Genomic DNA, 27389 nt, shown 5'->3' with positions numbered 1-27389 from the left:
GTAGGTAACTGAGTTTCTTTCTCTTGCTGCTTTTAAGATTCTCTCTTTGTCTTTTGCTCTTGGCATTTTAATTATGATGTGTCTTGGTGTGATCCTCTTTGGATTCCTTTTGTTTGGGGTTCTCTGTGCTTCCTGGACTTGTAAGTCTATTTCTTTCACCAGGTAGGGGAAGTTTTCTGTCATTATTTCTTCAAATAGGTTTTCAATATCTTGCTCTCTCTCATCTTCTGGCACCCCTATAATTCTGATGTTGGTATGCTTGAAGCTGTCCCAGAGGCTCCTTACACTATCTTCGTATTTTCGGATTCTTTTTTCATTTTGCTTTTCTGGTTGGGTGTTTTTTGCTTCTTCGCATTTCAAATCTTTGCCTTGATTCTTGCGCTCCTCTGGTCTGCTGTTGGGAGTCTGTATAATATTCGTTATTTCAGTCTATGTATGCTTAATTTCTAGTTGGTTCTTTATCATAACATCGAGGGTCTCATTAGATTTCTTGTAGATCTCAATAACTTTATCAGCGGCTTCTATACAGTTCTTGAGATACCTTAAAAGTGTGGTTCTGAACGCAATATCCTCCATTGACAGTTTTGTCCTGTTTCTTTGTCTCCAGATTTTTTATGCTTTCTTGGTGCACCCCCTAGTGGTCTTTGTGCGCAGTCTTGTTGTAGTTAAGCCTTGATTGTTGTAGTTAATACTAGGGGGATTTGACCTCCAGGCCAACTGGCTGTGAGAATCAGCTGTGTCTGCAGTGGGAAAACTTCTGTCCTCTAGGGAGGTGCTAATCTAGCCTTTGCCTGAGGCTATCTGGCAAATGGCTCTGCGCAGGGCTTGGGCGGGGCGGGTCGCACGGGATCAACAGAGCAGGTGGAGGGAGCCGTTATGGCTGCTCTCAGTCCCGTCCCCAGAGGCTCTGCCTCTCAGAGTCCCAGCAACCGCTGCAAGTACCTCGGAGAGAAAGCTGCCCTCGTGTTCCGACCGATGCCGGACAGTCCCGCTTCTCCTGTTTGAGTCTGGGTCCCTAGAGACTCGCCCAGAACTGGATCTCAGAGACTCCCTCCCGATTGAAAACGACAACCGCGCCCTCAGCTACCAGCACGCTCCGCGCGTACCTCTGCACCTTTGTATTTTCCGCACTGCGCCTCCTCTGAGTCTCATATGCTGTTCTCTTTCCTTCTAGTTGAAGAATTTCCCCTCAGCCAGTCTTCCTGTGGTTCTGGGCGATGTCCGTTCCGTCTTTTAGTTGTATTTTTGAAGTGGTTGTTCGAGGCAGCTAACTCCGGTGTTTACCTATGCCGCCATCTTGGTTTTCCCAACTTCTTCATTAAGTAAGAGAATATTAAATTCCCTAATATGATAAATTTCTTTTAAAATATAAACATCAGAGCAAAGGCAACAAAAGGAAAAATAAATAAATGAGACTACATCAAACTAAAAACCTTTTGCACAGCAAAGGAAACCATCAATAAAATGAGAAGGCAACCTATCAAATGGCAGGAAGCACCTGCAAATCCAATATCTGATAAGGGGTTAATATCCAAAATATATAAAGAATGCATATAATTCAATAGTAAAAAAACCCCCAAACAATCCAATTTAAAACAGGCAAAGGATCTGAATAGACATTTTTCCACTGAAGGCATGCAGATGGCCAAAAAGTGCATGACAAGGTATGCAATGTCACCAATCATCAAGGAAATGCAAATCAAAACCACAATGAGATTATTACCTCATACCTGTTAGAATGGCTATTATCAAAAAGACAAGAGATAACAAAGGTTGGCAAGAATGTAGAGAAAAAGGAACCCTTGCACACTGTTGGTAGGAATGTAAACTGATACAGCCAGTATAGAAAACAGTATGAAGGTTTCTCAAAAAATAAATAAAGGACTACCATATGTTCTAGCAATTCCACTTCTGGGTATTTATCTGAAGGAAACAAAGACACTCAAAAAGGTATCTGCATCCCCATGTCCATTGCAGCATTATTTATAATAGCCAAGACATGGAAACAACTTATGTGTCCATCGATGGATGAATGGATAAAGAAAATGTGGCATATATACGAAATTGGAATATTTTTCAGCCATTTAAGAAAAAAAAAAAGAATCCTGGCCTGTGTGGCTCAGTTGGTTGAGCATAGTTCTATGCACCAGGAGGTTACCAATTCTATTCTTGGTCAAGGGCATTGCCGGGGTTGCAGGCTGCATTCCCGGGAGGGGGCATGCAAAAGGCATCAGATAGATGATGTTTCTGGTGCTATCACATTGATGTTTCTCTCTCTCCCCATCTTCCTTCCTCTCTATAAATCAATAAACTATTCTTTAAAGGAAAAAAAAATTCTGTCATTTAGAACACGGATAGGCCTTGAGGACATTATGCTAAGTGAAATACGTCAGAGAAAGATAAATACCATATGATATGTAGAATCTAAAAAACAAACAAACCAAAAAACCCAAACTCATAGATACAGAAAGCAGTTTGGAGGTTGCCAAAAGCGGAATAGGAGATGAGCAAAATGGGTAAAGAGGGTCAAAAGCTACAAACTTTCAGTTATAAAATAAATCCTGCAGCCCTAACCGGTTTGGCTCAGTGGATGGAGCGTCGGCCTGCGGACTGAAAGGTCCCAGGTTCGATTCCGGTCAAGGGCATATTCCTTGGTTGCGGGCACATCCCCAATAGAAGGTGTGCAGGAAGCGGCTGATCTATGTTTCTCTCTCATCGATGTTTCTAACTATCTCTCTCCCTTCCTCTCTGTAAAAAATCAATAAAATATATTTTAAAAAAAATAAAAAATAAGTCCTGTAATGTAATGTACAACATGGTGACTATAGTAAATAATACTGTATTATATATCTGAAGTTGATATGAGAATAGATCTTTAAAGTTCTCATCAAGAGGAAAAGATTTAAAACTATAGGGGGTGATGGATATTAATTAGACTTATTATGATGATCTTTTGTGTGTGTGCGTATAAAATCACTTTATTATATACCTTCAAGTAATATGTTATATGTCAACTATATCTCAATTTTTCAAAATTCATATGTCAGTGTATAACAAAGAATCAAGAGTATACCTGTGCACCAAGGTCCTTCATGTAGGGCCCAAGTTCACTAAATAGATCATATCCTTGATGAAAGAAGGCCAAGTGGGCATACATAAAGGATAACATCTAATAGAAGAAAAAAAGATTAGCATTTTAAAATCAATTCTTAGATAAACAATTCAAAATTCTTAAAAATCTTTATCCTCCCTAATGTATGAAATTATTCCACAAGAGACCAAAATATCAAACCTATTTAAAGTTAAACTGGATCATTTTTCTTAAAAGAGTATTTTAGAGCCTGGTTGGTATGGCTCAGTGGTTGAGTGTCGACCCATGAACCAAGAGGACCCCAGTTCAATTCCTGGTGAGGGCACATGCCTGGGTTGCGGGCTCGATCCCTAGTGGGGAATGTGCAAGAGGCAGCCGATCATTGTGTCTCTCTCATCAATGTTTCTATCTCTCTGTTCCTCTCTCTTTAAAATGAATAAAAAAATACTTTTAAGAAGAAATAATATGAATAAAAAAGAGTGTTTTAGAAATACTTACAAATATGACAATTTTTATTTAAAAGAAATATCTAAACGGTTCAAAATTTTAACAATGCACCAAATTCTAGTTGTTTGGACTATATCCAAATGATCAAAATTTTCATAGTAATAGTTCGGAGAATCAGGTTTTCAATAGCTCCACCAAATTCCTAGGTACGCTATGAAATATCTCTGTGACTTTCAACCAAATTCACTGGTAAAAACTTAAACTGCAAATAAGACATTAAAAGATTAAAAGGAGAAATATGAAGTACTCAAAATAAAGCAAAACCATCACAAACACTTTACAACCTACTAGATTACCAAGCACAATCCAAAGTAGGGGAATGTTCGTATTTGCTCAAGATACCAAAATAAAATGAGTCAACAGACTTTGCTATGGAGGTTTCTTTCTACTCATTCTGAAAACCTAAAATGTCATTAATGGATTGAGATTTTTTTCAAAATTTCTTATATTTTACCTATACATGAGAGAAAAATCACCTCTACTTTTATTAGTTAAGTTGGCACATGAGAAAGAAATAAACAATTCAATCAAATAATCAATATTAAAAGAATCCTCTAACAACCATGTTATTTTTAGCAAGATGACCCATGTTTAATTCTCTGAAATCTAACATAGATCCTAAGGTTCATAGTACTTAAGAATTCTTCAAAAGAAAATTTTAAAGAGAAAAAAACAATTAAATAATACCCAAAGACAAAGCTCACTAAAAGATGATTGAACAACTTTGTGAATATTATAAAAAACACTGAATTATATTTTAAAAGGGGGTATATTAATAGCTACAACTACATAAATATGCCAGCACATCAAAACTCATATGCATATAAAAAAATAAATGATGAACTAGGAAAACAACACATGGCAAAGGATTAATAGTCTTAATAAGAGAGGTTATAACTCAGTATAAAAAAGATGAACATGCCAAAAGATAAAGAGACAAAGGACATAAATAAGGAAATCAAGTAGACAAAAAATATAGGAAAAAACTGTTCAAATTCATTTGAATTAAATAAAAGTAAAATTGAACAATCATATCACATTATCTACCCAATTATAACTAATACCCAGCATTGGTAAAAGATGGGGAAATGTTCACTTGCACACACTACTAGTGGAAATGTTGTGCAACCCTTGAAATTTGACAGTATTTTTTTTAAGACCTAATAAGTGTTTATACCCTTTGACTAAGTAATCTCTTGTTTTTATTTATACTAAGGAAATAATCATATTATTCATTTGAACAATCATTATAATGTTATACTTTAATGTCAAAAACATGAAAATTACTTAAAAATCCATTAATGAGTGAAGTTAATGTATGGCATATTCAAGGTCAGCAACCTATGATTAGCAAACTATATCTACCAATTATATTTTGATGGCTTATGAGCTAACAATGGTTTTACATTTTGAAATGGTTGAAAGAAAATGAAAAGACATCAAATTCACGATACGTGAAAATTATACGAAATTAAAATTTCCATGTCCATAAAGTTTTATTAGAACATAGCCATGTCATTCATTTATATATTACCTATGGCTGCTTTCTGATAACAGCAGCACAGCTTGAGTAGATGTGAAACAGACCATATTGCTCACAAAACCTAACATATTTACTACCTAGCCCTTCAAAAATAAAAGCTTGCTCACCCGTCGTAAATTTGCATGGTGGAGCTCTGCCTGGCAACAAAAGTCATCATTGCATAAAAAATATTTAATGGCATCTGATGATTTTGGAGTGTATTAGTGAAAAAAGAAAGTGATGAAACAGTATACAGAAATTATTCCTATTTTCTTTAAAAAATTAAATGCAATTTTTAAAAAGTATATAGGAATATTCACATATACATACATACATACATACAGAAAAAGAGGGAAAAAGACAAAGATATAAACCAAGATATTAACAGTGGTTCTCCCTTGGTGGTAAGATTTATAAATACTTTTATTTATTTCTTCATGCATTTTATTTTCCAATTTCCTATAATTAGCATACATTACTCTCAATACCGAGGAGGTAAATGTAAACCAAAAGTAAAATATAATTATTAGATTAAAAAATAACAAATATATCTATACTAGAGGCCAGGTTCACAAAAATATGTGCACTCGGGGGGGTCCCTGTGCCCTCTTGAAGTCTAGGACCCCTCGGGGGATGTCCACCTGCTGGCTTAGACCCGCTCCCCAGGGGATCAGGCCCAAGCTGGCAATCAGACATCCCTCTGGCAGCCCAGGAGCCTGCGGGGGATGTCCACTTGCCAGCAGGGAGCAGGCCCAAGCTGCAGTTGGACATCCTTAGCTCTGCTGAGGAGGCGGGAGAGGCTCCCGCCACCACCACCACTGAGCTGTCAGCTGTCAGCCTGGCTTGTGGCTGAGCAGAGCTCCCCCTGTGGGAGTGCACTGACCACGAGGGAGCAGCTCCTGCATTGAGCATCTGACCCCTGATGGTCAGTGTGTGTCATAGTGACCAGTCATTCCCAGTCGTTCTGCTGTTAGGGTCAATTTGCATATTACCCTTTTATTATATAGGATAGAGGCCTGGTGCACTGGTGGGGGCCAACTGGTTTGCCCTGAAGGGTGTCCCGGATCAGGGTAGGGATCCCACTGAGGTGCCTGGCCAGCCTGGGTGAGGGGCTGAGGGCCGTTTTCAGGCTGGCCACACCCCCTTCACAGTGGGGGTCCCCACTAGGGTGCCTAGCCAGCCTGGGAGAGGGGCTGATGGCTGTTTGCAGGCTGGCCCAGCCCCTCAGTGGGGACCCTCACCCCATGGGGGTGTGGCCAGCCTGGGTGAGGGGCTGATGGCTGTTTGCAGGCTGGCCAAGACCCCCAGTGGGGACCTTCACCCCATGGGGGTGTGGCCAGCATGGGTGAGGGGCTGATGGCCATTTTCAGGCTGGCCACGCCCCACGGCGACCCAAGCTCCCAACCTCTCCTTTTTTTCTTTTTTCTTCTTTTTCTGGGATTTATTTATCTTGTATAATTGAAACTTTGTAGGCTTGAGCAGAGCCGAGGGCTGGCCAGGGCAGACAAGAAGCTTGGCTTCCTCCATCGCTGGGGCAACCCAAGCCTTCTGCTCGCTCCAGCCCCGTGGCCACCGCCATCTTAGTTGGGTTAATTTGCATACTCGCTCCTGATTGGCTTGTGGGTGTGGCTTGAGTGTAGCAGAGGGATGGTTAATTTGCATGTTTCTCTTTTATTATATAGGATACACAAAATTTAGGAAAAATATACATAGGGATAAGAATGAAGAGCAATTTAAGTATACCCTTTCAGAGGGGAAAAAATAGTGTCAGTGAATGAAGTCAGACAGGAAAAATTATTTCTAAGATTTTCAAAATATAAAAGTATAATGCCATATCACTACCATTCCCTGTCCATTTACTTATTAACTTTAAAACAAAAAATAAGAAAAAAAAATCAATGTCAACATGGGTGCAGAAGCTAAGGGGGAAAAAAGTGATCCTTAATTTTTATCCCATTTGTTTTCTAACTGCACACCAAAGAACCTAAAGGCTGATATATTATCAGCAACCCTAGGGAAAAAATTCTCTAAATGCTGACTATGTATGCCCTGAATCTTAAATATTTAAATGTCTAATTTAAGGAGATCAGTGTATTAAGTGATGAGAGACACACAAATAACTATAATATGACAGAGACAAAAAAGTGGATGACATATAATTAGTACAAAAAGATAAATAAAAAGATTAATTATAAACCTGGAATAAATATGTACACACACACACACACACACGCTTCTTTAAACACTTAAATATGTACATGTAATTTCATACTAAAATATTTAAAACATGATTTCAATAAATATCTTACTGATTTTAGGATTTCTGATCTCCTTTTTGATTGAAGGACATTAATCTGAGGGAAAATACACTTGGTTAATCATCCACACATTATTTTAAAAACTAATCCATAATGCAATATTGTAAAAGTTGTTATTTAACATTTCTCCTAAAAAGTAAATGAAAACAAAATTCAAAATTTTCACCCTTCACCCTGCTTTTTGTGAAAACTGTTAGGACAAACATACCAATGAAATTCTAATCCATTTTTGATCTCAAAGAAAAATTGGCTGAGTTTAAATCATAATATTATAGTACTAAAACTATCATTTTGATAGATATTTAAATTTCTTAGAATTCCATCTTTTCCCCACCTTTCTTACCTGATTTGCTCATCAAGACCTTTCAACATATATCCTAATGAAACTGTCATTACTTTTACCACTATCATCAACCACCATCATATCTCTTCTAGACTACTGCAATAGTCTATGAACTAGGGTTTCAACTCTTGACTTCCTACAATCCATTCAGCAACCAGAGTGATCTTTTTAAAATGTAAATAAGATCATGTTCCATCTAGCTTAAAACTTTCCAACTCCCTACCACAGCCTTCAAGATCCTTTGTGATTGGCCCCTGCCTACCTTGCCAACCTACTTTTCTACCACTCCCCCGCCCCCCCTTTTTTTTAATGTATTTTTATTGATTTCAGAGAGGAAGGGAGAGAAAGAAACATCAATGATGAGAGAGGATCATTGATCGGCTGCCTCCTGCACACCCCCCACTGGGGATCGAGCCCGCAAACCAGGCATATGCCCTTGACTGGAATCGAACCAGCAACCCTTCAGTCCACAGGCCAGCGCTCTATCCACTGAGCCAAGCCAGCCAGGGCCACTTTCTCCTTTTGTGTTCAACCACAACCCAATACTACTCCCACCTCAATGCCTGCATACTGGCTGTTCGAAATTCATGTTAAGATAGTTTAAATACTATCTCTTTACAAAGGTCTAAAGTAGGCCCATACACACTCTCTAGTATATCAACCCTATTTATTTTATTCACTAGAGGCCAGGTGCACAAAATTCGCGCACTCGGGGGGGGGGGGGTGTCCCTCAGCCTGGCCTATGTCCTCTCACAGCCCAGGAGCCCTCGGGGGATGTCTGACTGTGGGCTTAGGTCCACAGGGAGTGGGCCTAAGCCCATCAGTCGGACATCTTTAATGCTGCTGTGGAGGCAGGAGAGGCTCCTGCCACTGTCGCTCTACTCTCCAGCCTTGAGCCTGGCTTCTGGCTGAGCAGTGCTCCCACAGAGCACACTGACCATCATGGGGAAGCTCCTGCACTGAGTGTCTGCCCCCTGGTGGTCAGTGCGCATCATAGCAACTGGTCGCTCTGGTCGATTTACATATTAGCCTTTTATTATATAGGATAGCAATCATTAACTACCTTATATTTTATTCTTCTTTGTTTAATTTTAAAAATATATTTTTATTAATTTTTAGAGAAAAAGGAGAGGAAGAAAAAGAAACATTGATGTGAGAGTGGAACACTGTTCAGCTGCCTCCTGCACGCCCCCATCAGGGGATCAAGCCTGAAAACCAGAAATGTACCCTGACCAGGAATCCAACCAGCAACCTTTTGGTACACAGGATGACGCCCAACCAACTGAGCCAGGGCCCTTATATTTTCTTATGTATGTCTTTTCCCCAGCTAAAGTGTAGTTCTGTGAGAGGAAGGCCTTGCCTTATTTCCAGGTGTATTCTCCAAGTGGTATGTAGTAAGTACTCAATAAATATTTGTTAAATAGATTTTAAATAAATATTTTAATTAGATTAAACTTACTAAAAGATCAGTAAATTATGAAATTTGCATTTTGTGGTATGTCTCCCAACTCTAGAAATTCATAAACAAACATTTTATTTTTGTCTGTTATTATATATCAATTTAGTAAAATAAAATCATTGAAAAGAATCATTCACTTTTTACTAATATTGTCAAAAGACTGCAGAATACCTGCCTTTTTAATATGTCCTTCTCACTGATTATTCTGCCTGTTCATTTATAAAATAATTTTAAAGCACTGATCAGAAAACAAAAACAGACCAAGAAATACCCAAATATATTTGCTTAACTAAGCCCTAGTTTCTTCTGCTTATCTCTTTCAAGGCCTATTTAGTTTTGAGAACTAAAATATTAACTTTCAAATATTCTAAGTAAAATTAGATGCTACAGATAACCTATTATTCAAACTCTGAAAAATGTTAAAAGTGCCTTTGTTTTTTTGTGGGTTTTTTTTGCCCTGTCAATGAAAAACAACATTTACTTGGGGAAATAAAAGTAAATTCAAGCCCTCGCTGGTTTGGCTCAGTGGATAGAGTGACCTGCAGAATGAAGGGTCCTGGGTTCGATTCTGGTCAAAGGCACGTACCTCGGATGCAGGTTCCTGGTCCTGGTCCCGGTCCCAGTCCCGGGCATGCCAGAGGCAACCAATTGATGTGTCTCTCTCACATCAGTGTTTCTCTCTGTCTCTCCCTCTCCTTTCTACTTTCTTTAAAAATCAATGGAAAAATATCCACAGGTGAGGATTAAAAACAAAAAACAAACAAACAAAAACATACAAATAAAAAACAAATGGGGAAAAAAAGTAAATTCAAATATTCAGAGAAGCTAAATCATGAAAACTTTTATAAATCTGGATATTTATTACCTAACATTCTCTAAAACAGTTTGGCCATATAATGACACAACAGTTCTCATCAGAAAAATCAAACAAACTAATAGTTAAAGGGATGTTGGAACTCTTAACAAAACTATTGGATGGACACCAAAGTAAATGGAAAATTTATATGTGTTTGAAAATAATGAGTATTTTAGCTGTATCCCCCTTCCCAAATTAAATTTAAAATCAAGCGTTTTGGCCCTAGCCAATGTTGATCAGTGCTTAGAGCAACCGCCCATACCCCAAAATGTCGTGGGTTCAATTCCCAGTGAAGGGCATGTACCTGTGTTTCAGGTTCAATCCCTGCCCCACTCAGTGTACGTGCAGGAGGCAACCAATTAATGTGTCTCTCTCACATTGCTGTTTCTCCCCCTCCCTCCCTTCCACTTTCTCTAAAAATCAGTGGAAAAAAATATCCTCGGGTAAGGATTAAGAAAAAAAAAATTAAGCCATGCGTTCTCTCACAAAACATGTACTACCTATTTTCCAACCACCACACTAGAGGGAAAGGATACAATCTAGGAGTAGAAAAGACAAATAAATAAATAATTAGAATAAATGGGTTAAGTGCTCCAACAGCAATGTGTATGACAATATTAGTGCAGCACAGAGAAGGCAGAGGCAAAAATAATTCACTTTGCATGGAGAAGTTTGAGTTAGTCTGACCACAGAACAGAGAATGAATTAATAATGGGGGTAGTAAAAACAATGCAAGAAAGATCAACTGCATGGGAACATCTTAATACTCTAGATCAGGGGTGGGCAAACTTTTTGACTTGAGGGCCACAATGGGTTCTTAAACTGGACCAGAGGGCCGGAACAAAAGCATGGATGGAGTGTTTGTGTGAACTAATATAAATTCAAAGTAAACATCATTACTAAAGGGTATTTTTTTTTAGTTTTATTCATTTCAAACGGGCCAGATCCGGCCCGCGGGCCGTAGTTTGCCCACAGCTGCTCTAGATTAAAAAAAAAAACAGTAAGAACTTGTGTGAGGGCTACAGCAAGAGTGAGAGAACAGATTTAAGAGGTACACAGAACTTTTCAAGGCAATTTTGGTTGTTAGATATAGTAGCTGAGGATGAGGGGAATATCTGATATAATTCTCCAAATCTGAACTTCTATGATTTTAGAGGGTGTTGCTATTCAGTTAGGAAAGAACAAAAAGAAGCTGTTTAGGAAGAAGATTTAAGCTTTGGGCACAAAAAGAATGAGGTACTTATGTGGAAAAAGAAAAAAAAAGAATCTGTCATCTCTAAATGGTGGTAATTCAAGCAAGGGAGCATGATGAGACTGTCAGAGAAATTATAGTCAGAAAAGAATAGAACCAAAGATAAAACCTGAAAAAGAGAGTGAAAAGGTGGGCAAAGGAGAGAAGCCCATGGTGGAAATGGAAAAGAAACAGAAGGTGATGATCTAAAAATGGTTAAAGATAAATCAAGACTAAAGTATATTTCAAGGAGAGTATGGCCTAAATTTTCAGTGAAACATAATGGTCAAGTTGGCTAAAAACTAAAAAGTATCTAATGAATAACACTAGCATGAGCATTTTAGTGTAATGGTGTAGGAAGACTGAGAACTCATACTACCACAGGAAGTGGTATGAATGGGAGGTACGTAACAGGAGACAGAACATACAGACTACTCTCTTCTAGAAGCATTTCATTAATAAAGGTAGTTTACTTCACTCCTTTAAAATTTAACTTTCCACTCATTAAACGGGAACTTAAGAGAAAAAAATCTTAGTCACCTTCTACTATTCTGCAAAGTTATCTGATTAGTTTTTAATCACTAGCTTATATACTGTTATTTATGTATTGCTTTAAGAAATAGTCTGTGATCATCATTAAGTCAACAATTTCTGGGGACTCACTGCTGTTTTACAACACTCCATGATCTATAGGGACACATAATGTACATGTGAAATAATGTATAATATGTACCTTCAATTTACATTTCTCTCAAATTTCTTTAGAGACCTTTACCTTCAAATTGGTTTCAATTATACTTTGGACCAGAAGACCACCAGGCAACTTACCAGACACTGATCTCTAGTTTTAAAAAGCAGCACCTAGTCCTAACACAAAACATGAGAATACTACTTCTAGAAATATTTTTCATTTGGCAATACAGTGAGCCTTAGTACCTCTAGAACAGCCGTGGGCAAACTACAGCCCGTTTGAAATGAATAAAACTAAAAAAAAAAAAAAAAAAAAAGACCGTAACCCTTTTATGTAATGATGTTTACTTTGAATTTATATTAGTTCACACAAACACTCCATCCATGCTTTTGTTCCGGCCCTCCGGTCCAGTTTAAGAACCCATTGTGGCCCTCGAGTCAAAAAGTTTGCCCACCCCTGCTCTAGAATCTACCCTAAAGAAATAATCAGAAATGTGGCAAGGAAGATCTGTATGCAAAGATGTTATCACCACTTAAAATTATTGAAAACTATATTTTCACTACTGCCAGTAAAAATGGCAACACTAAAAATGTCTCAATCAAATATTAATTAAATTAACACAGCAACTCCACAAAATAAAATATAGCAATAAAAATGCTTTTACAACATTTTAAATGGAGGAAAGTATAAAGTTAACTTAAAGGGGAAGAAATCACAAGCAGAGTTACACATATCCACACAGAGACAGATATACAAACAAGTGAATTTTTTTCACAAAATTTTGGTTTAATTTTAAACTAAAAAATACATTATTTTCAGTGCAACCACTCAAAAGTAAGACATGTTCATTAAGCATTTTTCTTAATCTTTACTGTTGAAAGTATTACAGATGTCCCCTTTTTATCCCCAGTTGACCCCCTCCACCTCGTAAGCACTTTTTAATAAATATACCTGAAGAACGTAGTCAAGGGCTATGTGTCGAAAACATTTTCTTGTTGCTGTCAGAATGTTTGTGGCTTCTTCAACTTCGTGCTGTTTGTTTCTCTGTACTTGAGCATTTTTTACTAGTGCATTTTCTTTCTCTTCACTGACTTTTTCAAATTGCTTCTTGGCATCTTTGAATTTTCTAAGATCTCTAAAAAATAAAAAGTTAAACTTTTATAAAATTTTCTTGATCAAAAATTTTAGCAAAAGCACTTAGAATTTAATTTTTATGTTCCTCTACTTATTTGATTCACTGTGCAATAACACTCAATAGTTATTCTGACTACAATATATATTGTTTTCAATTACAGTGGGGCCTTGACTTACGAGTGTCCCGACTAGCGAGTTTTTCGAGATACGAGCCGTCTCTAGGCCAATTTTTTGCTTTGAGTTGCGAGCTAAAATTCAGGTTACGAGCCAGCTTCAGATACCCCACCGCTAGTTGGCACAGCGAATGTCACAGTGAACGCCACAACATCAGCCCAGCATCACGTGTCTCACTCGTTCACAATTGATTTGACATATGAGTAATCTCAGTTACAAGCTCTGTCACGGAACGAATTAAACTCGTAAGTCAAGGCCCCACTGTATATATAATTCCCAAAATAGTCACCTAACATTTCCTTACTTAGATCTATGAATTTGAGGTGAAAATAAATTATCAAATTAACATTACAGAAACATAAAAGGCAAAGTTAATTTTTCCCCCTAAAAACAAATTCAGGGGCATGTATCATTATTTAAACATGATTTTTAAGTAGTAGTATACATAAAAATCACCACAGAGAACTTGTTAAAAATGCAAATTTAACATGCAAATGTCATCTCCTCTTCCAGAGATTACAATTCATTAGTCTTTGTGATGAATCATAGAAATCTGTGTTTGTGGGGAGGAGGGAGTGGGTGTTAAAGACACACCCTTAGTTTTACTGCTATGGGTGGTCTCAGACCACACTTTAAGAAACAACATTCATTTCTTGTAGAAGGGAACCATTGGCCCAAAGGACATGAATGTATTCTTAAAACACAAATTTATAATGCTTTCTAAAAGAATTCTTGTACCCATAAAAGATAACAGTATCCATTTCATTAGTCTGAAACTCTGAAATCCTTGATTTCATTAATAATCTTAGGTAAGTATATAATAATACTTTGCTTTTACTTTTTCTATCCGGGAATTCGGCAAAATAACTTGAAGACAAACAATTTAAAAATAATAATAATAAAGTTTACCTAAGAAAGAACTCTTGTAAGAAGCCATCAACTGCCATGTATACATTCTATCAGGACATTCTGAATATTAGCCTATTATGAAGTAATTTATAAAGAATCTGCAAGACATCACTTCCACTATAACAATTCTAACCTACTAAAATGGCAATGCTTACATTTCTGTGATCTGCCACTATTTACAGCTCATAACATCTATAATTTATCCTGAATACTGTATTATCATCAACTTTATCTGTAATTGAATATAATTTTCAGTCAGGAATTAAAAGAGGAATCTGAATTATTAGTGTGAAAAAAGAAAACCAAAAGAGTTGGATATTTTTTAGAAATGTAATGAATGTGACACAAAAGGCTCATATGTAGCAAAAAGCATGCACTTTCATTACTCATTCCCATATATTAACTTCTCTTCAAAGAAAATACCATATTGAGAGAATGCAAAATTTAATATCAACTACGATAACTGATAATATTTCAACTACTCTTGAGGTTTGCTTTGATTTTGAAAGGTCATTGGATTATTTACATTTATTTCTTTAATTAATAACAATTCTTGCTATGTATCTTGAACACATCTTTCACAGCATAAATGATTCACTATAAGGCATTAAGTCTGACTATATAAAATACTTCTGGAAAAAGTGCAATATACATTTCACAAAGCAAAACAAAAAAAAGCTCTAATATTTTTGTAATTCATTATTTCTTCCATATTTCTCTCCAAAGACACCAACTTCTATATCTAATAATTAACTAAATGCTTTACTTTTTCCTTAACTGCAATTGACTTACTCTTTAACAAAGTTCTGAAGCTGTGCCTTAATTGATCTCTGAGTTTGGTCAAATAGGATCTAAAAGATAAAATGTAACATTAAACAATTAGAAAAGTAAATAAAGAAGATAATTTTCATGTAGTACTGTAATTATCACATCCCTCTAGCAATACTCCAATTTCTAATAACACCTATATTTCTAATTCAAGAATATATAAAAAGATAAGCATTTAGAAAGAAAAACTGATTTTCAAGCAAATTTCATTTCTAAAAACTAGAATCATTATATACAATGGAAATCAAATCTGCTTTACTATTTAAGTAAAATGCTCAAACAGTAGAGCAATTTATTTCCTTAATTTTAATTCAGCTTTGGAAGGTAATCTAAAAGAGTAATACAAATTTCACTCCATCCACAACAGAAATTTCTTAATCTTGTATATCAAAACACACCACATAAAAAGAAATCCACAACTACCTTGCATCTCAATTAATGGTTATTCATTTGGGAAGAACTCAGGATTTAAATGTTTTATATACTGAGTTCAAGTAAACACTGTATAGTCCTTAGGTTAAATAATTGCTAAGGTTAGAGACAGGAACAGAATTTTATTTCTCACAATATTTTGCCTCATTTAAAAGGACATCACATATTTAACTCTGATAGCTCTATGTGTGGTAAATTTCACAGGGCTAGTCATGGGAATTTGAAGTACTTTCATAATTTATAGATATACTTCATTTATAATTAGAAACAGATGTCAAATGAACAGGCATAAAAATCAATATTCAAAATAGAAAAAAAATCTTGTGTCCTTCTAATGAAAATCAGTCACATTCTCTGAAATCTTATTAGCAAAGTCCTATCTTCTCACCTAAAAACCAAACACACACACACACACACACACACACACACACACACACACACAATGTAGATTGAGTCCAGAGTTCCAAAATCTGTCAATTTACTTCCAGAGAGAGAGAAAAAAAAATTTCTATATTATGTTAAACCTAAAGCAAAAAAAAAAAAAAAAAAAAAGGAAATAAAAATCAGAATGGAAGTCAACAAAACAGAAAACAAAATCAATAGCCAAAAATCAATGAAACCAAAGCTTAGTTCTTTGAGAAGATCTGTAAAACTGATTAACCTCCAGCCAAAGTGAACAGGAAAAAAAAGAAGTGACAAATTTCAAATATTAACTTTACCACGGATTCTACAGATTATTACAAAGGAAAACCAGGGACCCTGCTGGTATGACTCAGAGTTAGGAGCACTGGCCCACCCACCAAATGTCAGGGGTTTGATTCCCAGTCAATGACACTCACCTGGATTGCTGGTTTGCTTCTCCTCCCCACCCCTTTCGAGGCACATGCAGGAGGCAACCAGTTCTCTGAAATATTGATCTCTCTCTCTCTCCCTCAACCCCTCCCTCCTCCCATCCCTCCCTCCCTTCTACTCTATCTGAAAAGCAATGGAAAGCTACCCTCAAGTGAGGATTAACAACAACAAAGAGATGAAAACAAGGGGATTTGGGGAATTTCATGCCTGTAAATTCAACAGATGAGATGACTAAATTCTTTCAAAGACAAAAATTATCAAAGCTCACTCAAGAAGAAAATTTGTAACCTAAACAGAATTAAAGAAGTAGACTCTATAGTTTAAAACCTATCCTATATAATAAAGAGCCCATATGCTAATTAGATCGGATGGTGAAACAATCTTCCAGAAAAACCTTCCGGAATGACCAGTGGGCAGGTGGTGGGGCAACCAGGTCCCGAGGGCCTATGCTTGCACAAATTTCATGCATCAGGCCTCTAGTATCTTATAAAGTTAAAACTAAATTTACATAAAACCTAGCAATTCCGCTCTTATGTATTGCCCAAGAGAAATAAAAGCTTAGGAATACCAATGGTTATTGCAGTTTCATTCCCGATTGCCAAAAACTGGAAACAACCCAAATGTCTTTGAAAAAACAAGCCATGGTACATTCATACAATGAAATACTACTCAGCAACAAAAAGGCACAACTATTAATACATGCAAAAATATGGATGAATCTCAATGCATTTTTCTAAGTAAAATAAATCACTCAAAAGGCTACAAACTGTATTACATTTACATTACATTTAGAAAAAGGCAAAACTATAGGGATTGAAAACAAATCAGCAATTTCCAGTGGTAAGGCGTGGGAGGAAGGGCTGGCAAACAATAGGGTATTTAAGGGTACTAGAGGCCCGGTGCATAAAATTCGTGCACAGAGGAGAGGGAAGTCCCTCAGCCCAGCCTGCGCCCTCTCGCAGTCTGGGACCCCTCGCTCCTTGCCGCCTGCCTGCTCACTGCTCCTTACTGCTCGGCTCGCTGCTCCTTAGTGCTGTCACAGAGGCAGGAGAGGCTCCTGCCACTGCTGCTACGCTCGCCAGTCGTGAGCCTGGCTTCTGGTTGAACGGTGCTCGCCCTGTGGGAGTGCAGTGACCACTGGGGGCAGCTTCTGCACTGAGTGTCTGCCCCCAGGTGGTCAGTGCACATCATAGAGACTGCTCGTTCTGGTCATTTCGCCGTAACGGTCACTCAGGCTTTTATTATATAGATTTTAAGTTAATGGAACTGCATCTTCATTGTGAATACAGACCCAACCATATGCTTGTGTCAAAACTCATAAAGCTGTATACCACAAAGAATTAATTTTGTTATATTAAAATTTTAAGATAACATTCAAATATGAAGAACAGGATACATATGAACCAACTGATTTTTAAAAGAATTAAGAAACAAACAACATGACTTTGTAGGGAGTGGCTATAGGGTTAAGCCTTGGACTGACCTGTTGGCAAAGTCACAAACAAGTTCCAGCTTAGAGGGCACAGCCCTCTTAGCATAATTAGGCTTGACCTTATGAAGCTCCCTAGATCTTTCTGGATAGCTAATGGGCTGAAGGAGATGCAGCAAGTGCTGCCAAAACAAGTAAAATTCACAAGAACATTATAACTATGGTGACCACTACCTCGCTTACCTCTGGCTATAAAATAAAGGCTCAGCTTGCTGTCTGGATCTCTCTGTGGCCTCAGCCAGGCACAGGAAGATCCACCTAGTAGACCCACTTATTCTCGTTGTCTGTCTTTTCTACATCCTTTGCAGTCCCCCCTCAGGCTCAACCAAACCCTTGGCTGTGCTGGCACGGTACAATGACCAATAAGGTTAACTGAAAGGACAGATGCAGAAACATAAAACCAACAAGAAGAAACTAACCATTAACAATATTTATGAAAACTGCCATATAATAGGGGACAAAGCAATAGTATGGCATCATATAGAACATGTTCTCTGAACTCAATGAAATTATGCTGATAGATCTAAAAATATTCTCTCTCTCTCTCTCTCTCTCTCTCTCTCTCTCTCTCTCTCTCTCTCTCTCTCTCTCTCCCCCTCTCTCTCTCTTACACACACACATACACACACACACACACACACACTCACACTATATTATTCCATTTATATGAAGTAATAAAACAAGAAAAACTAGTTATAAAAAACACAGAACAGTACTTGCCTCAGGAGTGCGGGTTGGAATTGTTTGAGAAGAGGTATGAGAAAAATTTCTGGGTAACGGTAATGATCTTTATCTTTTAAAAAATTTGGGTTACACTAATGCATTTATCAAAATTTGTTGGTTGGTACCCATAAGACATGCATTCAGCTATATTTAAATTTTACCTCAAAATTTAAAAAAACTGTAAAAAATATTAAACTCACAAATTATGCATGGGAATGTAAGGGTTAGATATATTGTTGTCTCTAAATTATTTTGAACTACACATCAATAACAGATCTATAATAGGAAGATTGTTGCATGGATAGAAGGAAGGATAAATAGATAAATATGTAATAAAACAAAACTAGGGTGTCTCAAAAAATGTATACACACACTTTGAGAATAATTATAAAGGCAGTGTTCATTAAAATACATTTCATTAACAAAATTGAGCCATCAGCTATTAAAGTGTATATACATTGTTTTGGGACACCCTGTATATCTAGCAGGTGAATAGATGAATGTTTATTATAAAATTATTTCAACTTCCTATATAATAAGAGAAACATGTAAATTAACCATCCCTCCACTACACTCACCAACCAATCAGGAGTATGCAAATTAACCTGACAAAGATGGCGGGTTAATTTGCATACACATGTGTCAAGCGCCCCGGGGAAGTGACAGCAGCCGCAGGCTCCCAGGACCATTGCCGGCCCCTAGAGGTGAGGCTGGCCGCGCCTAGCCACGCCCACGGGCTCCCAGGACCTTCGCCAGCAGAGAGCAGAGCAGGAGAGTGGGCGGAGAACAGGGGGTTTGGAGGACTTGGCAGAGCAGGAGGCCACTGGACATAGAGCAGGGCGAGAGAGAGGGCGGCTTGGAGGGCGTGGCTCCCTCTGTCACCCCAGCTTCCTCATCACAGCTGTGGAAACTGACAGCAGGGAGGAGGAAGTCCCACCCCCACAGAATCAGCCAGAATCAGCCGTTGGTCAGACAGCTCTCAGTGGACTGACAGCCTGGACTCTCATTCACCTCCATCTCAGATTGTGACAATAGAGAGGTGGGACTATGTCTAAAGAACAACTGTTGATACAACGTAGTTCTGCAACTGAAAGATGCCGGCATTATCGACAGAAAATATCTGAAGAGCAACGTGCGTCTGATCTTGAAAGAAGGTGGCGCCTGCGACAGAATGCGGCGCCCTCTCAGCAAAAATGGAGTACATGAGGATGCAATTCTCGACCATAGTTGCGGTGGAATGATTGTTAGATGTGAATTTTGCCTATCACTAAATTTCTCTGATGAAAAACCATCTGATGGGAAATTTACCCGGTGTTGTAGCAAAGGGAAAGTCTGTCCAAATGATATACATTTTCCAGATTACCCGGCATATTTAAAAAGATTAATGACAAACGAAGATTCTGACAGTAAGAATTTCATGGAAAATATTCATTCCATAAATAGTTCTTTTGCGTTTGCTTCCATGGCTGCAAATATTGCATCACCACCAGGATAGCCATAGTGTTTTAGAATACACAAACAAGTTTATCACCGTACTGGAACTTTACATCCTTCAGATGGTCTTTCTCGGAAGTTTGCTCAACTGTGTATTTTGGATATAGCTGAAGCTACAAGTAAAAGATTAGCAATGCCAGAAAACCAGGGCTGCTCAGAAAGACTCATGATCAACATCAACAACCTCATGCATGAAATAAATGAATTAACAAAATCATACAAGATGCTACATGAGGTAGAAAAGGAAGCCTAATCAGAAGCAGCAGCAAAAGGTATTGCTCCCACGGAAGTAACAATGGCAAGTAAATACGATTGTAACAGTGACCCAGGTAGATATAATTCTCCCCGTGTAACTGAGGTTGCTGTCATATTCAGAAACGATGATGGAGAACCTCCTTTTGAAAGGGACTTGCTCATTCATTATAAACCAGATCCCAATAATCCAAATGCCACTAAAATGAAACAAATCAATATCCTGTTTCCTATATTAGATGCAATGACATATCCTATTCTTTTTCTACATGGTGAAAAAGGCTGGGGAACAGATATTGTATTAAGATTCAGAGACAACATTGTAATCGACAATAATACCAGACAAAATGTAAGGACACGAGTCACACAAATGCAGTATTACAGATTCCATCTCTTTGTGCAGGACACGTTCAATCCTATTTTAAATGGAGGAAAATTAACTCAACAGTTTATCGTGGATTCATATTAAAAATGGAGGCCAATCAGATAAATTTCATCAAAGCAAGCTAATCTAAGCTGAGAGTTGAAAAATACAGTGGCTTGATGGATTATCTCAAATCTAGATCTGAAAATAACAATGTGCCAATTGGTAAAATTATAATACTTCCATCATCTTTTGAGGGTAGGTCCAGAAATATGCAGCAGCGATATCAGGATGTTATGGCAATTGTAACGAAGTATGGCAAGCCCGATTTATTCATAACCATGACATATAGGCAGGTATTGCAAACAATTTACATCACTGGCAAAAAGTTGAAAACACACCTGACTTGGTAGCCAGAGTTTTTAATACTAAGCTGAATGCTCTTTTAAATGATATCTGTAAATTCCATTTATTTGGCAAAGTAATAGCTAAAATTCATGTCACTGAATTTCAGAAATGCTCTCATATTATTGATATTAGATAGTGAGTCCAAATTACATTCCTCTAATTAATTCCCTTTCAATGTGCACGAATTTCGTGCACCGGGCCACTAGTCTAATAATAATCAGAAAAAGTCACTTCCCATCAAAAGAATTTGAAAACCCTTCTAAAAGAAAATGTCCTCACTGGTGAATTCTACCAAACATAATTCTACTCAAACTCTTCCCCAAAACATGGATTCTACCAGAAAATCTATTCATCAGAAAATTCTTATGAGGGACAAAACCAGCAAAGACATTCTAAGAAAAAAAAAAAAGCTACAAAAAATTATTAACAATACATAATAATGTATAATAAGAGTATGCACAAAGGAAAATACATCATGACCAACTGGGATTTATCCCAAAGAAGCAAGACTGATTTAACGTTAAAAATCAATCAATATAATTCGCCATGTTAACAGAAAAACTACATAATCATATCAATGTATGCAAAAAAAATTAGACAAAATCCAACATCCATTCCTAATAAAATTCCTCAGGAATTTGGGAATGGAAAGGTACTGCCCCACCCAATGAAGGGCACAGATGAAAAACCTACAGCTGACATCATATTTAGTGGTGAAAGGGTACTTTCCTGCTACAATCAGGAACAAGGAAAGAATGTATGCTCTCAGCACTTCTACAGAATACTCTACCAGAAATAATAGCAATACCATCAAGCAGGAAAATTAAATAAAAAGTGGACACATTAGAAAGGAAGAATATAAAACTGCTTTTAATCCACAGGCTATATGGTTGACTATGTAGAAAATACTATGGAATATACAGAAAAATCTACTGGTTTCAGAAACAAAGTCATATAAAAAAACTATGGTATTTCTGTATACCAGCAATGACCAATTAGAAATTGTGAGCTTTTAAAAAAATGCAATTTATAATAGCATCCAAAATTAGGAAATGCTTAGGAATAAATTTGACAAAAGAGATGCAAGACTTGTAGAGTGAAAAATTAAATAAATGTAGACATATTGAGTTTATGAATTAAAAAAAATATTAATGTCAATTCTCATCAAATTGATCTATAGATTTGATGAAATCCTACTCCAAATTCCAGTAAGGCTTTATGTAGAAGTGAAATTTATATGAAAAATCTGAAGAATCTAGAATAACCAAACCAAAAAAAAAAATGGGCAAAGTTGGAAAAAGTATACCTGATTTCAAAATATATTATGAAAGCTACTGTAATTGAGATACTTGTGGTATTAAAATAAAGATGGGAAAAAATATCAATGAAACAGAAAAATCCAGAAATGACTTTTTTTAAAAGTCAGTTTTTTAAACAAAAGATGTCAATAGGGAAAAGATCATTTTTTTAAACAATGGTGCTGAAACAAACAAGTGAAGAGTTATATGCCAAATAAGTGAACCTTGACCTTTACCATGCAACACACACAAATATTAACTTAGAATGGATCACAAATCTAAACTAAACACAGAATAAAATTTTAGTGAACTTGGGTTTGGCAAATATTTCTTAATAGAACACAAAAAGAAAACTATTTTTAAAAATCAATAAATTTACTTCATCAATATTTAAAACTTGCTTTTCAAAAGAAGTGCTACAAAACCGAAAAGGACAAGCCAAAGTCTGAGAGAAAATATATGCAAAACATTTATCTGACAAAAGATATACATGGAACATAGGAAGGACTCTTACAACTAAATAAGACAACACAGTATTTTAAATGGGTAAAAGATCTGACATTTCGCTAAAGAAGATACATAGATGGCAAATAAACACATGAAAAGATGCTCAGCATCATTAGTTAAGAAAACGCAAATTTAGACCATAATAAATTTAAGAGTGACCATAAGTGTTGACAATCATGTGAAGCAATTAGAACACTCATATTTTGCTAGTATAAAATGATGCAATTGACTTTCAAAAACAATTTCCAAATTTTTGAAGGTTCTCTTTAATGAAATTAAATTTTTTTGGAATTTAATATATAAAATAATATTAACATTATTATATACATTGATAAGTAAAGCAAAATAAAAAATTTATGTTTCCTTAATTTCTCTTAGCTGTGTACTTTTGTAGTCTTTGCTATATAAGTAATTTTGTAAAGAGTTACACATAATCCTACCTTACAAACTAGCCATTCTACTCCTAGCTATTTACACAAAAGAAATAAAAGTATGTCTGTACAGATGTTTACATATATATTTTACAAGCCATTTTATTTATAATAGCCAAAACTTGGGAACTACTCAAACATCCATTATGATTGCTTTAAAATATGTCCACAAATTCTTTGACACTTCTCTTCTCAAAAGTGGAACCATATTCTTCACCCCTTGAGAGTGGGCTGGTCTTATTGACTTACTTTTAATATACCAGTATATTAACTAGAGCCCCAGTGCACGAATTCGTGCATGGGTGGGGTCCCTTGGCCTGGCTGGCAATCAAGGCCTATTGGGGGCCAGCTGGCTAGGGAGGAGGGGCCACGGGAGGTTGGCCTGCCGGCCCCCCCAATCGGAGCCCAGAGGGAGGGACCCCAGGAGGTTGGCAGGCCGGCCCTCTGCTAAGGGCTGATGGGGCTGGCCGGCCCAGTGGAGGGGCTGGCAGAGGTTGGCTGACTGGGAGGAGGGGCCATGGGAGGTTGGCTGGGGGGCGGGGGGGGTATGGTCCATGGGAGCACACTGACCAAAAGGGGGCAGCTCCTGCGTTGAGCCTCTGCCTCCTGGTGGTCAGTGCGCGTCACAGCAACTGGTCGACCAGTTGTTCTGGTCATTCGGTCGTTAAAGGTTGTTTAGGCTTTTATATATATAGATGTGGAGGAAGTGACAATGAGTGACTTCTGATATGATGTCATAAAAAGTATTGCAGCTTTCTCCATACCACTGCTCTTGGATCATTTATTTTGGGAATAACCAGATTCCATGAAGGACACTTAAGTGGCCCTGTGAAGTGGCGCCTTGGTGAAAAACTAAGACCTAGAGCCAACTGCCACATACATGCGATCTATCTTGGAATTGGATCCTCCAATCCCAGTGAAGCTTTCAAATGACTAGCCCCAGCCAACATCTTAATAGCAATTTCATAAAAGACTCAGCCGCTCTAAAAATTCCTGTCCCAGAAACTGTGAGCTAATAAATACTTTTTGTTTCAAGCCAGTATGTTTTGGGGTAATCTGTTAATAACAACAGGTAACTAATATATCCATCAGGTGAGTGGATAAACAAATTATAATATATCCATAAATACAGTACTACCAAGCAATAAAAAAATGCACTATTGATAAATACAATCACATAATTGAGTCTCAAAATAATTACACTGAAAGAAATTAGACAAAGATCCCATTTACATATTAATCTTAAAAATGCAAAGTAATCAATAATGATAAAAAACAATAACAAAACAATACAACTTTTCCCCTGGCATTACCATGTCATCACTTCTTTTGACTTTTGTCCAATATTTCATCTCTCCTTTGCTCTTATTTTTCACAATTCACACCTATTAATTTGTTTTATTTTTCACATTTTCCCTACTTAGCTAAGTATGTATGGTTGTTTCCTTAATATTATGGTCATTTGCTATTAAGTATTCTTACTAGAATGTAATGGATTTTGCTATTTTTTTGGTTGTTACTTCTTGGTACTTAACTATTTATTTAAAATATTTTTTTATTGAATTCAGAGAGGAAAGAAGAGAGAGAAAGAGAGAGAGAGAGAGAGAGAGAGAGAGAGAGAGAGAGAGAGAGAGAGAGAGAGAGAGAGAGATATCAATGACAGAGAATCATTGATCAGCTGCCTCCTGTATGCCCCACAATAAGGATTGAGCCTGCAATCTGGGTATGTGCCCTGACTGGGAATTGAACTCTGCCCTCCTGGTTCATAGGCCAATGCTCAACCACTGAGCCACGCCAGCCAGGCAGTACTTATTTTTACTAGAGACCCAGTGCATAACATTTGTGTACTGGAGGGTAGAGGTCCCTCAGCCCGGCCTGCACCCTCTCGCAGACCGGGACTCCTCGGCTTAGGGCCTAAGCTGGCAGTTGGACATCCCCCGGGGGGTCCTTAGCACTGCCGTGGAGGCAGAAGGGGCTCCCATTACTGCTGCTGCACTTGCCAGTCGTGAGCCTGGCTTCTGGCTTAGCGGTGCTCCTCATGTACCTGATAGGTTTCATGTACGTGGCAGTTGGCTCCAGATCTCAATTTTTCACCAAGGAGCCTCTTCACAGGATCTGCCTCCTGCATGCCCCACACTGGGGATTGAGCCCACAACCTACGCATGTACCCTTGACCAGAATTGAACCCAGGACTCTTCAGTCCACAGGCCGATGCTCTATCCACTGATCCAAACTGGCTAGGACTAAATCCTATGTTCTTTTAAAAACAATGTTCAAAAATACTGATTGCTTTCAATTTTAGAAAAGAAAAACACACAAACATTATTGTAATCAGTTCAGAAATCTAGGTGTACATTAACATGACTAGCACTAAAAAGACCAATCTCAATTCTCTTAAAGCAAACTTCACTTATGTACCTTGCTTCAAACAAACATGATTTTTGAAGATTTAACTTACTCTAAGAAAGTGATTTATAAAATATTTTCAAGTAAAATTTCTTGACAACAAAGTTTCCAACATACATTTAAACAATTTATTTACCAAAAGTTTGTCATAACCATAACTTTGTACATAGAAAACTACAAAAAAGAGCACGGTATTCTTATATAAAACACAAATACAAGAATGACTGATTTAAAGAAAATATCAGAAACAGAACTATTACAAAAGATAAATTATGGAGAAAACATTTAACATATTATGCTAATATAAATCAATAACTTTTAACAAAAAAAATAATGCTCACTACTGGTATATTTTTTAAGAAGTTGGAATCCAAAAGACCACTTGATTTCAAGAGAAATCAAATATACCATGCACTGGCATCCAAGCTCACTGGAAAGCAAAAAGAGAACTAGTAAGAAATCATTAAAAATAAATTGGTGCAAAATATTAGAGCTAAAACAATAAAACTGTTAGAAGAAAACAAAGGAATAAATCATGATCTGGAATTTAGCAATGGATTCTTGGAATATGACCCCAAAAGCAGGAGCAACAGTAAAAAAAGTTAACTGAACATCATTAAAATTAAAACTTTTTTGCATCAAAGGGCATTATCAAGAGAGTAAAATGACAACCTGCAGATGGGAGAAAAATTTTACATGTCATAATACATAAATTTTACATATCTGACTAAGGGTTAACATCCAGAATATATAAAGAACTCAGTTTTTCAAAAATTTTAATGGGCAAAGGACATCAATGGGCAACAGTGATGGAAGAACATATACAAACTAGAGGCCCAATGCATGAAATTCGTGCAAGGGGCGTGGCCCTCGCAGCCCCAGCTTCGTCCGGAATGTCTCCCGGAAGGTTGTCTGGATGGTTGTTCCGCTGTTCAGCCATCCGGTCTAATTAGCATGTTATACTTTTATTATTACAGATGGCTAATAAGCACATGAAAAGTTGCTCAACTGCAATAGTCTTTAGGGAAATGAAAAAACCACAAAGAGACACCACTTCACATCTACTAGAATGGCTATAATAAAAAAAAATAGAAAATAACAAGTGTTGACAAGAATGTAGAAAATTGAAACACGAATATATTGCTGGTGGGAATGTAAAATGGTACAACCTCTGTGGAAAACAGTTTGATAGCTCAAAAAGATAAACACCAAATTACAATATGACCTACAATTCTACACCTAGATATATACCCAAAAGAATTGAAAACAGGAACTGAAGTAGGTTCTTGTGCATGATAATTTTGGTACAGATAAAATTTGAACTACAATTAAAATAAACATTATCAGATAACTTCAGGCTTAATATGTTACCAAAAATAGTAATAAATAAGAAGAAATTCTTATAAACTTTGAATCTTAAATAAGAACCAAAAATTAGATTTTATAAGGAATATAAGTGTTGATATTCTTGTTATAGCTTCTGATAAATTTAAGCATTGAATTAAATAATTATATAACCATATGTTAATGTTTCTTAAAAATTAAGAAGTACATAGCTTATAAGCTATCATATTTTCAGCAAACTTTTATAAATTTGAAAAGGAATTTTCTAACATTCCAAAAGTAATATATAATCCTTCATTCTTGAAGGAAAAATGCCCTCAAATATT

The 27389-nt window shown here is 36.8% G+C and overlaps 1 protein-coding gene across 3 annotated transcripts in view; it reads right to left on the bottom strand.

Annotated features, from left to right (window-relative positions):
• ACAP2 (ArfGAP with coiled-coil, ankyrin repeat and PH domains 2) overlaps positions 1-27389 on the bottom strand; it is a 131120-nt gene that overhangs the window by 51089 nt on the left and 52642 nt on the right. For all 3 annotated transcript variants that reach the window (XM_036349857.1, XM_036349858.1, XM_036349859.1), the window contains 4 exons: positions 15028-15086; positions 12970-13153; positions 7430-7474; positions 3074-3169 (listed from right to left, as the gene is read on the bottom strand). In XM_036349857.1, the coding sequence (XP_036205750.1) occupies positions 3074-3169; positions 7430-7474; positions 12970-13153; positions 15028-15086 (384 nt within the window). The remainder of the gene's footprint in view (positions 1-3073; positions 3170-7429; positions 7475-12969; positions 13154-15027; positions 15087-27389) is intronic.

This window comes from Myotis myotis, unplaced genomic scaffold (genome assembly GCF_014108235.1).
Source record: "Myotis myotis isolate mMyoMyo1 unplaced genomic scaffold, mMyoMyo1.p scaffold_m19_p_2, whole genome shotgun sequence".
NCBI classification, from domain to species: Eukaryota; Metazoa; Chordata; class Mammalia; order Chiroptera; family Vespertilionidae; genus Myotis; species Myotis myotis.
This window is presented reverse-complemented; position numbering and strand designations above follow the sequence as displayed.